Source organism: Ranitomeya imitator, chromosome 1, assembly GCF_032444005.1.
Source record: "Ranitomeya imitator isolate aRanImi1 chromosome 1, aRanImi1.pri, whole genome shotgun sequence".
Lineage (NCBI taxonomy): Eukaryota > Metazoa > Chordata > Amphibia > Anura > Dendrobatidae > Ranitomeya > Ranitomeya imitator.
The window spans coordinates 1,179,656,831-1,179,672,582 of record NC_091282.1 but is presented as its reverse complement, the minus strand read 5'-3'; the positions used below and the strand labels follow the sequence as shown (position 1 = coordinate 1,179,672,582).

The following is a 15,752-nucleotide window of genomic DNA, read 5'->3' as shown; positions in this document are numbered from 1 at the left end:
TGCACTAAAGGAGGGCTTTGTAAACTTAAAAAAAAAAAAAAATAATCAAAACACACCACTAAAATCTTGAAATACCTGATTTCTGATATCCAGAATTATCTCGACTGCCCGAGCATGGAGTTGGGGGTGAAAAGTTGGCTTCGGAGAGCTTACTGACATCACGAGGCGGTGATGGGGGTAATGGTAGTAAAGTGCTATTGGGACTGCTAATGTCTCCTTCGGCTACTAGGGTGAGATCGGCGACATTGTCATCTTCCACAGTCTGGATATTTCCAGTGGACAAGTCTCTGGACAGTCTTTCTCGTTTGGGAATGTTTTTTTCTTGAACATGTGGAATCGGGGATAATGGAGTGTTAAATGGAGCATAGGCTTTCCTTCCAGCAGGTGGCACAAGGTCATGTTTGTCTCTTTTATCCAGTCCGCTGTACTTGCTGGATTTTTCTCCACCGTTCTGCGTACCTATAAATACACTGGATGATCCACTGTTGCCTTTGTCAAGGCTAGTACTCTTTTCGGGCCTCCTCTTGGTGGGGTTTCCTGATGTTAGGCCGGAAGAAGTTGCGTTAAGTGGAGACAGACGGAGAAAATCTGGAAGCACCAGGTCTTCTTTTCTGAGAAGTCCTCTCTGGTCTTCTGCCCGATTACCCTGTGCTTTAGAAATCAACTCAAAGAAAGCTTTGAGTGAAAAAAAAAAAAAAAGTAAATTAACAATACTTCATCATGACCAAGGCCATCTTCACACATCTGTATTTTGTGGTCCATACTCCGACCACAATGCACATACTGGCCGCCGGCGGGTCTCCTGAATCGAGCTCGGTGGCCTCATACATGACTTAGGCTTGAGGAGTTCGGGTCAGGAGACCCACAGCCGGTCTATGTAGTAAAGGCTGTCATTCGTCTCACATTGATATCACAAAGTCTTTTGTGTTTTACACAAACCTGCAGGCAAAGAACAGCATTTTTGTTTATTTTTTGGCCAAAATCATTAAAAAAAAGTCAGCCAATGTGAAGAAATAAGAAAAACACAACATGTATACCCATAATGGGTTTGACCAATGTTTTTACGACCTTGGAAAAACCCCAATAAAAGTAAAAAAACAAATGTGCTATTTTCTGTAAAAAAGAAACCAAAACATAAAAACAACAAAAAAAAGTCTAAAATATAAGAAATAAAGAAAATTTTCAAATCATGGGTTATAGCTAATTTAGTGACAAAAATGCATAATAGGTGGAGAAAGGTTGAACTTGAAGGACCACAGTCTTTTTCAACCTATGTAACTACTGTATATATTACAGTTCTATATTTCTTTGCCGTTGATTTTATCCAGCATTTTCCAATTTTTCTTTTTTTGAATTACATATGACTGTAATAATAAAGTAAAAGAATACATACATTGTCCTGCCAAATACTGAACAAGAGCTCTTTTTTGGGGCCAAATATGTGACTATAAAGGGGCTGTCCAGCCAAACGGAAACACAAGTCAGTATGAGAGGATGAAGATCTGATTTATATGGTAGCTCTCAAATCTTCCTTCTTAGCTAATCTCCATTAGGGCAGAACAGTGAGATGCGGCTACAGCTTAGCTACATGACTACACGCTTCCCGTCCCATCATTAGGCGACATACTGCCCTCCTACACACACGCGTATTATATATTTGTATAAACATACATTTCAGAAATTGACCTAATGTGATGATGTGTAAGGCTATGTACACACGTTGGGGTTTTTTTTCTTCCCAGTACGAATTTGGTGCAAAAAATACACCGCGTTTCACAGTATCAGCAAAGTGAAAGATCTCAGAAAACCTCACAATAGGAAGCAAAAAGGTGCATATGTTCTGCTGCAAACCCTGAACGTGTGCACACAGCCAAAGTGTATTGTTACACCTACGGATTGCAGTCTTCTCCAGTTTCCAGCGCGGCTCCAATCCCAAGTGAGCGCGCCTCTTCTTTGCCGACTCGTACAGTGACCGTTGTGTAGGGCGGAGCGACTTCCTCCACTGTAAGGCTGTGAAGCCTCAGAACAGGGCTCCATAAACTTACAGAGAAAGCCATTTCCGTCTCAACACATAAAACCCTGTGTGAGCAGAGTCACATGGGCAAGAAGAGCATCGGAGCACCGCTGGAAACTGGGAGCGACAGCGATCGCCAACTACATTATTACACTTACACATAGGTAATTCCAAAAGTTTATGAAATAAAATGTTTTGGGGGGGGGGGGGGGGGGGATTTCTTCTTTACAGACTTCATGTTAAACTATTAGACTACTAAAAAGTAACTTAAAAAGAAACAAAGTAATAGTGTTGACATATTAAAATATTGTGTAAAAAAAAAAAACTAAAAAAAAAAAAGATGTTACACAATACTCTGTCCCATAAGGGGCAAGTAAGAGGATTCTGGCATTCGATATATATATATATATATATATATATATATATATACACATATATATATATATATACACACATATATATATACATATATATATATATATATATATACACATATATATATATATATACACATGTATATATATATGTGTATATATATATATATATATACACACACACACAGTATGTTTTTTTACTGCTTTGCACAGGGGAAAAAATGTAATTCCTGTCTTTACCTTCTGCTTCATCCAGATTAATCTTATGCTGCTTCTTTTTGCCCATCCTCATAACAGCTTCATCTTTTCTCTGTTGTCGGACATCTCTGCTGCTTCCTTTGCCGTATTCGCCCTTCAGTCGGATGGATGAGGATTTCACCAGAGGCCGATCTTCTCCCTTGACCAATATCATGATTGTGAGTATCCCAATCTCCTCTAATTTCACAGATACTAAAACCTTATGACATATGCTACAATATAATCGTCTGTGCCATCCTATAGCCCTAATCCCTGACAAAGATGAGGAAGGGATTTGCTGAGGATGTCTGTTTACGAGCAAATATCTAGAACCCAATGCCAAAAAAGCACCAAGACCAACCTCATGACCTGACAAGGAGCTACTTACCATAGAGGCAGCCCAATGCAGCTGGTTTGGGGCATCAAAAAGAGAACGGACCTTACCCAGGTTGGCTTCACGTTAATGAGTGGTAACAATCTCAGTAGACATTACCACTTCATGGGTGATCCTTGGTCGAACAGGTCAAAAATCACAGAAATGGAGAAAAAGGACTTGCTGGCCTCACTGTATCAGATGGGAAGTAGTGCTATAAAAAACCACCAAAAGGGGGTCCTGATTTAATTTTTCTCGTAAGTACACCCAAGCATCCCATAAAGGCAAATTATGTAGCAACTAAAGGCCCTTTGGGGAAAGACAATCCAGCCTTGGATGGTTTCTTCTCCTTTGCCATTTGTTTTAGGACATCCCACTTTAGAGGGTCCTCAGTGTAAGGGTGTTGGGAAACAACTAGAGATGATCAAGTCTAATTGCGGTCCAGCGTCGAGGCTAGTCCTCTATGGCAGCTGGCTTTCATTTATGGGCGCTTACGATTCTTACTAGTTCCTGAGATGCACATCATGATATTGCAGGGTCTAGTAGGAGTGAAAGGCACCTAGGATGCCAGGCTCAGAAGACAAGAGCAGAAGCCGTGAAAGACCAAAACACTGACCCAGGGCAGCGTTAATGTCTAGAATTGACCCAAGGTCATGAATAATTATGAGCGAACGAACATGCATTCATATTTAAAACAAACTTTATGCATTATGTAGATTTCTACTGCAAAATGTAATAAAAAAAGGTAAAAAAAAAAACAAAAAAAACCCCCGCTCATTTGCAAAATGAAAACTGGCAAAAATGGAATTCCCTTAAGAATCATAAACTTAATATTGAGATCAATGGTGTAATTACCATGGAATTATTACTCCTGGAGTTAGTCAGCGCGGGAATCGATTTCATCATTGGGTTCTTGGATTTGTCTGCAATGGAATAACGATACAATCCGAGACTTTAAGTAAAACATAATTCAGCTCAGTAAAACATAAAGAGACTATTCACAGCAGAGGCAAAAAAGTGCGGGGATCATAAATGACACAAAGGTGTGGAAATGTGGTTTTAGTGCATCGGATTTACACGAAAAAATTATTCTTGTATCAGTCTCCAGAATAGGAGAAAACCAAACACAGAAGCCAATTTATAGAAATATTATGTTAAACATTTGACAAAAAAAAATAAAATAAAAATGCTAGAAATGAGTCAACTTTGCCTTGTTCGTGCCAAAAAAGGGGGGGAAAAAAGACGATATATCACTATGTAGCATTTACCGTATATACTCGTGTATAAGCCGAGTTTTTTCAGCACTTTTTTTTGTCCTGTTTGAGAAGCTGGCGGGGTAGGGGGAGCGGCGGGTAACAGGAGGCAGGAGCCGGCGGCTAAAGCCTGTGCCCGCTGCTAAAGAGAAATGAATATCCACTGTGCTGGCAATGAATATTCATTTCTATTATAGCGCGCACAGTGCCAGCAGCGGCTGAGCTATCACAAGTGCCCGCTCCTTAAGGTAATGAATATTCACCTCTCTCCACTCCTAGAGGAATGGCGAGAGGTGAATATTCATTCTTTTAATAAGCGGGGACGCGTGATGGCTTGTCGCCGGTACAAGGTGCAGCGAGGGCATGTAGAGAAAGTAAGTAGGATGGTTTTTTTATGCTTCTCTCATGGGGGGGCCATGCATACAAGGATAGGGATGAGGAGCCATGCATACCAGAATGGGGATGAACAGCCATGCATACAAGGATGGGGATGAACAGCCATGCATACAAGGATGGGGGATCAGGAACCATGTATACAAGGATGGAGATGAGGAACCATGTATACAAGGATGGGAATGAAGAAACAATGCATACAAGGATGGGGATGAGGAAACCATGCAGACAAGGTTGGAGATGAGGAGACATGCATACAAGGATGGGGATAAGGAGCCATGCAGACAAGGATGAGGATAAGGAGCCATGCAGACAAGGATGGGAATAAGGAGCCATGCAGACAAGGATGGGAATAAGGAGCCATGCAGACAAGGATGGGAATAAGGAGCCATGCAGACAAGGATGGGAATAAGGAGCCATGCAGACAAGGATGGGAATAAGGAGCCATGCAGACAAGGATGGGAATAAGGAGCCATGCATACAAGGATGGGAATAAGGAGCCATGCAGACAAGGATGGGAATAAGGAGCCATGCAGACAAGGATGGTAATAAGGAGCCATGCAGACAAGGATGGGAATAAGGAGCCATGCAGACAAGGATGGGAATAAGGAGCCATGCAGACACGGATGGGAATAAGGAGCCATGCAGACAAGGATGGGGATAAGGAGCCATGCAGACAAGGATGAGGATAAGGAGCCATGCAGACAAGGATGGGAATAAGGAGCCATGCAGACAAGGATGGGAATAAGGAGCCATGCAGACAAGGATGGGAATAAGGAGCCATGCAGACAAGGATGGGAATAAGGAGCCATGCAGACAAGGATGGGAATAAGGAGCCATGCATACAAGGATGGGGATAAGGAGCCATGCAGACAAGGATGGGGATAAGGAGCCATGCAGACACGGATGGGGATAAGGAGCCATGCAGACAAGGATGGGGATAAGGAGCCATGCAGACAAGGATGGGAATAAGGAGCCATGCAGACAAGGATGGGGATAAGGAGCCATGCAGACAAGGATGGGGATAAGGAGCCATGCAGACAAGGATGGGAATAAGGAGCCATGCAGACAAGGATGGGAATAAGGAGCCATGCAGACAAGGATGGGGATAAGGAGCCATGCTTACAAGGATGGGGATAAGGAGCCATGCAGACAAGGATGGGGATAAGGAGCCATGCAGACAAGGATGGGAATAAGGAGCCATGCAGACAAGGATGGGGATAAGGAGCCATGCAGACAAGGATGGGAATAAGGAGCCATGCTTACAAGGATGGGGATAAGGAGCCATGCAGACAAGGATGGGGATAAGGAGCCATGCAGACAAGGATGGGAATAAGGAGCCATGCAGACAAGGATGGGGATAAGGAGCCATGCAGACAAGGATGGGAATAAGGAGCCATGCAGACAAGGATGGGAATAAGGAGCCATGCAGACAAGGATGGGAATAAGGAGCCATGCAGACAAGGATGGGAATAAGGAGCCATGCATACAAGGATGGGGATAAGGAGCCATGCATACAAGGATGGGGATAAGGAGCCATGCTTACAAGGATGGGGATAAGGAGCCATGCAGACAAGGATGGGAATAAGGAGCCATGCAGACAAGGATGGGAATAAGGAGCCATGCATACAAGGATGGGGATAAGGAGCCATGCAGACAAGGATGGGAATAAGGAGCCATGCAGACAAGGATGGGGATAAGGAGCCATGCAGACAAGGATGGGAATAAGGAGCCATGCTTACAAGGATGGGGATAAGGAGCCATGCAGACAAGGATGGGAATAAGGAGCCATGCAGACAAGGATGGGAATAAGGAGCCATGCAGACAAGGATGGGAATAAGGAGCCATGCTTACAAGGATGGGGATAAGGAGCCATGCAGACAAGGATGGGGATAAGGAGCCATGCAGACAAGGATGGGAATAAGGAGCCATGCAGACAAGGATGGGGATAAGGAGCCATGCAGACAAGGATGGGGATAAGGAGCCATGCAGACAAGGATGGGAATAAGGAGCCATGCAGACAAGGATGGGAATAAGGAGCCATGCATACAAGGATGGGGATAAGGAGCCATGCAGACAAGGATGGGAATAAGGAGCCATGCATACAAGGATGGGGATAAGGAGCCATGCATACAGGATGGGGATAAGGAGCCATACAGACAAGGATGGGAATAAGGAGCGACACATACAAGGATGGGGAAGAGGAAACCATGTATACAAGGATGGGGATAAGGAGCCATGCAGACAAGGATGGGGATAAGGAGCCATGCAGACAAGGATGGGAATAAGGAGCCATGCAGACAAGGATGGGAATAAGGAGCCATGCAGACAAGGATGGGGATAAGGAGCCATGCAGACAAGGATGGGAATAAGGAGCCATGCAGACAAGGATGGGAATAAGGAGCCATGCTTACAAGGATGGGGATAAGGAGCCATGCAGACAAGGATGGGAATAAGGAGCCATGCAGACAAGGATGGGAATAAGGAGCCATGCAGACAAGGATGGGGATAAGGAGCCATGCAGACAAGGATAGGAATAAGGAGCCATGCAGACAAGGATGGGGATAAGGAGCCATGCAGACAAGGATGGGGATAAGGAGCCATGCATACAAGGATGGGGATAAGGAGCCATGCAGACAAGGATGGGGATAAGGAGCCATGCATACAAGGATGGGGATAAGGAGCCATGCATACAAGGATGGGGATAAGGAGCCATGCATACAGGATGGGGATAAGGAGCCATGCATACAAGGATGGGAATAAGGAGCCATGCATACAAGGATGGGGATAAGGAGCCATGCATACAAGGATGGGGATAAGGAGCCATGCAGACAAGGATGGGGATAAGGAGCCATGCATACAAGGATGGGGATAAGGAGCCATGCATACAGGATGGGGATAAGGAGCCATACAGACAAGGATGGGAATAAGGAGCCATGCAGACAAGGATGGGAATAAGGAGCCATGCAGACAAGGATGGGAATAAGGAGCCATGCTTACAAGGATGGGGATAAGGAGCCATGCAGACAAGGATGGGGATAAGGAGCCATGCAGACAAGGATGGGAATAAGGAGCCATGCAGACAAGGATGGGGATAAGGAGCCATGCAGACAAGGATGGGAATAAGGAGCCATGCAGACAAGGATGGGAATAAGGAGCCATGCATACAAGGATGGGGATAAGGAGCCATGCATACAGGATGGGGATAAGGAGCCATGCATACAGGATGGGGATAAGGAGCCATACAGACAAGGATGGGGATAAGGAGCCATGCAGACAAGGATGGGGATAAGGAGCCATGCATACAAGGATGGGGATAAGGAGCCATGCATACAAGGATGGGGATAAGGAGCCATGCATACAGGATGGGGATAAGGAGCCATGCATACAAGGATGGGAATAAGGAGCCATGCATACAAGGATGGGGATAAGGAGCCATGCATACAGGATGGGGATAAGGAGCCATGCATACAAGGATGGGGATAAGGAGCCATGCATACAGGATGGGGATAAGGAGCCATGCAGACAAGGATGGGAATAAGGAGCGACACATACAAGGATGGGGAAGAGGAAACCATGTATACAAGGATGGATATGAGAAGCCATGTATACAAGGACGGGGATGAGGAAACCATGCATAATAGGACGGGAATGAGGAAACCATGCATACAAGGATGGGAATAAGGAGCCATGCAGACAAGGATGGGAATAAGGAGCCATGCAGACAAGGATGGGGATGAAGGGACAATGCATATCCAGCTTATACTCGAGTCAATAAGTTTTCCCAGTTTTTGGTGGCAAAATTAGGTGCCTCGGCTTATACTCTGGTCGGCTTATACATGAGTATATACAGTGTGCATTAAATTACTAAAGGACTCACCCTTCGTTCTGGAGCTCTCCTTCTCGTCCAACACAACCCTCTGCCCATCCAAGGTAGAAATCGGGACACCTAAATCTAAGGGTTCTTGTTCTCCGCTCTGCAAACAGTGTAATTAATACATTATTTTGGTTTTAATATTTTTTTGGGGGGTGTTGTGGGGAGAATGGTGGGGCTACATTTATTTACAAAACTATGAAATATTTAAAGAATAACCATCATTTTTTTTCCATAAATCAAAAGTACCGCTTAAACTTTTGTAATATATCTTATTAGAGAAATCCACTACTTTCTCCTCCTGGACTGATCTTTCATTCTCTCTTCATGGGTAAAATAAGTCGTCACTGACAGTGAATAAAAACTTATCCATTCTGAGTTAGGAGATGACAGTCGGAGCTCGTAAAATTCCATGGAAAACTAACAATTGTTTCAGGAGAACTTGCAGCAGAATGTCTGTGTCGCCTCTAGCTCCTCCATAGAATACGAGAAGCACCAACTGTCATCTCCTCTCTCAGTTAATGGAGAGATATGACTTCACCGAAAACAGATTTTTACCCCTGAATTGAGAATGAATGATCAGTCCAGGAGGAGAACGAAGCAGATTTCTGATATATTACCAGTTTCTTACTTTTTGTGAAAATTATGAAATAAAAAATAAAAAAAGACTCAGTCTTTAATCTGCAAAACTGAATTTATAAATACAAGCGCGACTTTAAAAAAAAACGAAGGAAAAAAAAAGTATAAATAGCCATGAAAAAAAAAAAGAATAGAACAGAAAGAAATTTAAAGTCGGAGCTTAATATTTTTATATTATTTTTGACAAAACAGTAACAGATCTAAACAAAATGTATCTAGATGATTATCCGCTGCCTGTCACGAGCGGTGCGGATAAGGTCACATCTACAGATTGCTGGTGGGATGTGTGCACCATTGGGGGCATTGTGCACCTGTCCTATTCTAGTCATTGCCAGGTGTTGGAGGGAACACCTGATGATGGTGCAAGAAGCATCCCGCCAAGTAAGGGGATATTCCAGTAAGATCAAGATCATCAGGATAGATGATAAGTAGTAGATCAGTGGGGGTCCAACCTCCGCGATGTCCATCCAGCCCCGGAACCCTTTTCTCTATGGGACCGATGCTTGACAACCACTCCATTCAAACAAGGAACAAAAGTCCCTCACTTTGGCAACTTTGCGAGTGTCCAACAGCGGAGACCCACATTGATCCCCTAGTTGGCAGCACTTCTCAGAATAGTTGGTAACTGGAACCCCTACCCCAATTTAATCAACCCCATTTTTACAAAAATTATAAAAAAAAATATAAAATACATTAAAAAAAAATCATATGTAGAACCTTAATACAAAAAATATTATTCAAATGGCACACTTACCAGCCTCGCCACCAGCTCGCCAAGATTCAGCCCGTATTTCGCGACAACCGGGCGCAGGACCTCCGTAACTGGCTTCGTTGGTTTGGCTTTCAGTCCAACAGACCTGTTAATCGGTACAAGGTCCAAACTAAATAGAAAGAAGAAAAGGTTACTTAATATTAATCCATATGTTGTTCCATTCCTTGAACATTAATCCTTTAACACCTCATAGATTAGTTTTGCTTTTGAGTGATATTTAACCTTTTTCTTTTTTGCACGAAAATTAAAAGATTTTCTTAAAAAAAGGGATATCACATTTTATTTTATTCTTTTAATTCTGCGTTACTGTTGCCTACTTAATCCTATACTCGCCGCACACTGTGAATGATACATTGTAGACATAATCCCCGGGAGTTTGCTAGGCTGGGAGCTGAAGACCACAGATCTTCACGATCTTGAGTGCACATTTATTATAAAAACGGCTAAAAAGAAAATCGTTGCTGCCAGGAGGGTCTGAGTGGAAAAACTTTTCCGCAGCCCAGATTTACATTTGCTAGATTCATTTTGTTTCTCTTACCGAAATAAAGTCCGTTTTTCTATTCTTAGATCCCGGGACTCCAGAATGCTGCTGTCTTGGCTCAGGACGAGAGGCTTCATTATAAGCGGAGACAAAATAAACAGAAACATACAATAAATTACACATTGAGAAGGGCCGGTGGGCACAAATCACAGGCTGCCGGGTGGGACCCGTGTACGGCTCTGTACAAGGCACAAAGACAATTAACGCCTTCCCTGCTGTACGACCTGAAGCTAACGCACATGTAGCGGCTCCAAGCTGCACAGGGCAGAGGTCTGCCGGACATGTGCCCAAGGGGATAGGTGGAAGAAACCGCTTTGCCCTGACCATGGAATTTAGATACAGGGCTAGGATAGGTGAAAGCTTATATACCGCTGTGGCAAAAATTAAGAGACTGCAAAATGTTCAGTTTGTCTGATTTTTCTCTTTATAGTTATATTTTTGAGTAAAATGTAAATTGTTCTTATATTCTATAAACTACTGACAACATGTCTCCGAAGTTCCAAGCAATAAATTTTGTATTTGTTTTCTGAAAATGAGAAATGGTCAAAATAAAAAAAAATGCATTACTTGCAGACCTCAAATAATGCAAAAATAAAACAAATTCAGAATCATTTAGAAACAACAATACTAATGTTTTAACTCAGGAAGAGATCAGAAATCAATATTTTGTGGAATAACCATGACTTTTAATCTGCTTCTGGTGCAAAAATGTAAGCAGTTCTTCTTTGTTTGATGGCTTGTGACTATCCATCATCCTCTTAATTACATTCCAGAGGTTTTCAGGTCTGGAGATTGGGCTGCCCATGACAGGGATTTGATGTGGTGGTCCTTCATCCACACCTTGATTGACCTAGCTGTGTGGCATGGCGCATTGTCCTACTGGAAAAACCAGTCTTCAGAGTTGGGGAAGATTGCCTGAGCAGAAGGAGTCAACTGTTTTTCCAGGATAACCTTGCATGTGGCTTGATTCATACGTCCTTCACCCAATTCCAGCCTTGCTGAAGCATCTCCAGATCATCACCTGGTCCTCTAATGCAGGGGTCCCCAACTCCAGTCCTCAAGGCCCACCAACAGGTCATGTTTTCAGGATTTCCTTAGTCTTGTCCAGGTAATAATTGCATCACCTGTGCAATGCAAAGGAAATCCTGAAAACATGACCTGTTGGTGGGCCTTGAGGACTGGAGTTGGGGACCCCTGCCTAATGGTTAGACGGAGACCTGGAGAGGCGTACAAGCCACAGAGTCTTGCTCCCACTGTGAAATTTGGTGGAGGATCGGTGATGATCTGGAGATGCTTCAGCAAGGCTGGAATTAGGCAGATTGTTCTTTGCGAAGGACGTATGAATCAAGCCGCATACAAGGTTATCCTGGAAAAACAGGTGATTCCTGAAAGTCATCGTATCCTGAAAGTCTGGTTCTAAAAAATCCTCAGTGGCCACTGTGAGAAGTGTATTTAATCTTTTTTTTTTTTTTTTTTACGATCGCTTCTCTAAGAAGCAAGTTTTACATCAAGCTTTGAGTTTACATTTAGCAGATTGCCAAATTAAACAATTTCTACTATAACAACGGTAAGTTATTAAAGGGGTTCTCTCATCTCATTAAAAGGAGTAACATTTTAAAAGTGCTTGTAAAAACAAGCAATTTTACTTTTATTTAAAAATATATATATATTTTTCTGTTCTGAAGAAGAACATCGGGATTTTTAATTCTATTGTGCACTACTCAGGTAACCGGCCACCTCTGCAGTCTCCGAGGTGGTCAGTTTCCTAGGTGAGGAGCGTGTGCTTGTTAGCCATTTGACAAAACGGTTTGCCAGCTTGGTTGATCACAGGATCAGTGCTCTTGTGCTCCCCCAATACAAGCAGGAAGCCGAGAGGCAAAGGAGCGGAGACCCCCTAGAAGATAGAAACTAGAGACAATCCCTTTAATATCCCCTTTTTCTGCTGTAATGAAATACTCTTGATGATTTTTCAAGTACAATACCTTGTTGCCTCCGACTAAGAACAGGTCCACTGCTGCGATATTGAAGCCGCTCTTCTCGCAGAGGCTGCTGAGGATTTCTTTAATGGAATGGCCACTTTTCACTGCTATGGCACAGGATGAGCCGTCAGGCAGGGTAATATAACAGTGCCTGGGGGATTTCTCGGAAGAAGAAACTCTCGACGATTCAAACTGTGGAAGGGAGAGAAAAGTGACAGGTAATAAAGGAGCAGACAGCAGAACTGAGGATTCAGACAACGCTCCTCGATTACCATCTCTAGAGAGGGTACCTGTACATGGCAACAAATGCAAACCTGTGAGATAAATATATCTATACACGCACTAAAAACGTAAAGAATAGGTATGAAAAATATTCTGTATGGTTCGTAATTGAGAGAAGAATTGAATAAAATTGAAAACGATCACCATGATGTAGGCGCCAAGACCCCGATTCAAGTGATGTGTTTCTTACTGGGCTGTGCGTTGTTTTAATAAAAACCAGTGTTTTATCAGCAGTAGATTATCACTGCAGGACTAGGTGTCTCCCAGTCAAATACACTGTGTAACCCCGCCCCCACCACTGATTGGCAGCCGTGTACACTGTATATTGACAAGCCTGCCAATCCGTGATGTGGGCAGGGTTCACACAGCTCAGCATTCGAGCTATGCTAGATCTGCAGCAGAGAAAACAGTGATTGTATCAAAATGACAGCATGCAGCCCCATAAGTAACGCATCACTGGAATCAGGATCGCAGCCCCTACATCATGATGCTTTCAGATTACATAGCAGAGATTTGATCACAGATTCCCTCTAAATAGTTCTAAAAAATAATGAAAGAAAAAAAAATGTAATAGCAGGCAGTAGTCAGTGACCAGAATTGGTGCGAATCGATTTGCAAGACCCGATCCTTCGGCCACTTCAGTAACCAGTGGCTGCTCGAAAGGAGCCCCCAGAACCCCATCCTTCTGGACAGCATCCAGTTTCCTTTGATTAGCCAGTCTAGCCAGTCCAGCTAATAGAAACAAAATACACGCAGTCACATAAGAGATGGTTCTCAGGGCTCCTGTTCAGAGAACACAGATTACCGACTTGTCCGATTGACCAGGTCCTGCTAAATCGCTTCACAATAACAGTAACAATAACTGCCATGGCGATCTTACCATGGAGATTAGAGGTAATTTCCTAATATATGATCACAGAAAATATGAAGCAGATTCTTAAGTATTAGAATATGTGACAGAATTTTATAAAGTGGGTGGTGACAACATTCTGTGACCAATCAGAAAATGAGAATGATGGAAGCAGCAGGAGAGGAGTGAGCAGATTTTTCTGAGAGCAGTGACCAGTCTGCTCATGCAACTGTGATCATGAGGACATGATGGCATGTGACAGGGACAATGAAAAATGGATACTTGAATCGTCCAACATTTTTTTTTTTTTTAAACAAAGTTTACAGGTCACTACCTCCCACAAAGATCAGACGACTACTCCTCTTCTGCTTTTGCCACGATTTAAATCTTTTTATAGGAACCATATGTGGCTGAAAGGACCATGATGTTCCAGTTTTATGCAATTCTGCCCTGGACAGGTATCGAGCATCCTGAGGTTAGATCAGAAGACAAGAATAGTAGCAAAAGCAGGAGAGGCAGAGTAGCTTGAACTTATGGGAGAAAGTGACCTATAAAAGTTTTTTGTTGTCATTTTGAAGAGAGGAAATTATATATCAGAAAGTCAATGAAAGACTAGTTTTGACACTAGAAATATGTAGGATTCGAGCTTTTGTTTTTTCCTTACACAGCATAAGGTTTATACATTTTATTAATTTAGCATATGTAAGGTAAAAATGTCCAAAATTAGATGACAACACACACAAATAATTATTCTTGTAATCGACTAAAGGCCATTTAATATTCCTCAGAAAGAAGCCAGAACGGATGGAAAGGAAGGATTCACGTCCAAGTTCTGTCAGCATTAAACCGGCCAGCTATGTAAAGTTTACAATTCCCCCGAGGGGACGTGCCCACCAGTCATTTGCTAACATGCGGGTAAGTCCGTAACGCAAGGTTACAAAGGCAGAGCCCCATGTCAAGACGGACGATAAGAATTTGTCTTGTAAAACAATTACAACTTTAATGTGATCCTTACCTCGAGCGCATTGCCATTACTGCCACAATTAATCATCTCAAGACTCGCTGAAGAGGACACAGAACCCTGCGACCCTCGCCTCCTGCAGGGAGCCCCGTTGCTAATGGAGGATTCTGCCAGGAAAAAGGTTCATGAAAATAAAAATGAGTGGAAAGGTAACAAGAAAAGCTTCCTCCTGACTGTCCAGAGCTGAAGAGCAGTCGTTGCTGGTGATCGTAACCATGGAAAACTAAGCTACTGCAATGCCCTGTACATGGGGTAAGTGACATAGTGAATCAGGTTTAATAATATTATTAAACTTAGATATTTGGGATAGGATCTTGCAGATGGGAATACCCCTTTAATATTGGATACATACTCTGTTCATTTCAACAGCCACATAGATCTAAGCAGCAATAGAAAGGCGCTGTCTATTGAGTAGCACAGAAGTATTTTATGGGCATGCTCTGGTCTTGACAATGATTTTGGAAGGGAAGCCATTGTGTTCCTTGTGAAGATGATCATGTAACTTCCCTTTACACAGTAGGTTATTTTCTGGTGTTGTGTTCCCTTTTTATAGGTTTCCCAGATCTGAACAGTACTGTACTCAAATAAATCCAATAGCCAGCCACGGAAGATACAAGTTTATGAAAAACTCAGGGCCCCAGACAAGCTCATTGCTCTCTCCATGTAAAGCTTAGTTAAGGAGGCAGCTCTGTCTTCCCCTCTCCCAGCAGTAAGTCCAAGCACAATCTCATAAATTAAACAGGAGCTGTATAAGGCTATGTGCACACATCAGGATTTCTGGCAGAAATTTTCCTGACAAAAACCTGACATTTCTGCCAGAAATCCGCATGCAATTTTTGCGTGTTTTTGATGCATTTTTTTCTTATGTTTTTTCCAAATGCATAGAATAGCGGGAAAAACGCAAAAAAACGCGAAATTAATGAACATGCTGCTTTTTTTTACCACGATGCGTTTTTTCGCGGAAAAAAACGTATCATGTGCACAAAAATTGCAGAATGCATTCTAAATGATGGGATGCATATGTCTGCAGTTTCTAATGCGGTTTTATCGCGTTTTTATCGCGAAAAAACCTGAACGTGTGCACATACCCTTACAGTGAGCCGGGTCAGGACTAATTGACTGTGTGCATATGGCCCCTCCTGACTCAATA

At 42.9% G+C, this 15,752-nt stretch overlaps 1 protein-coding gene across 5 annotated transcripts in view; it reads right to left on the bottom strand.

Moving 5' to 3' along the window:
• Positions 1-15,752, bottom strand: part of RGS12 (regulator of G protein signaling 12) — a 193,622-nt gene that overhangs the window by 21,797 nt on the left and 156,073 nt on the right. For all 5 annotated transcript variants that reach the window (XM_069744749.1, XM_069744748.1, XM_069744751.1 and 2 more), the window contains 8 exons: positions 14,597-14,709; positions 12,453-12,641; positions 10,468-10,541; positions 9,912-10,038; positions 8,525-8,621; positions 3,854-3,921; positions 2,629-2,785; positions 76-675 (listed from right to left, as the gene is read on the bottom strand). In XM_069744749.1, coding sequence (XP_069600850.1) covers positions 76-675; positions 2,629-2,785; positions 3,854-3,921; positions 8,525-8,621; positions 9,912-10,038; positions 10,468-10,541; positions 12,453-12,641; positions 14,597-14,709 — 1,425 coding nt within the window. The remainder of the gene's footprint in view (positions 1-75; positions 676-2,628; positions 2,786-3,853; positions 3,922-8,524; positions 8,622-9,911; positions 10,039-10,467; positions 10,542-12,452; positions 12,642-14,596; positions 14,710-15,752) is intronic.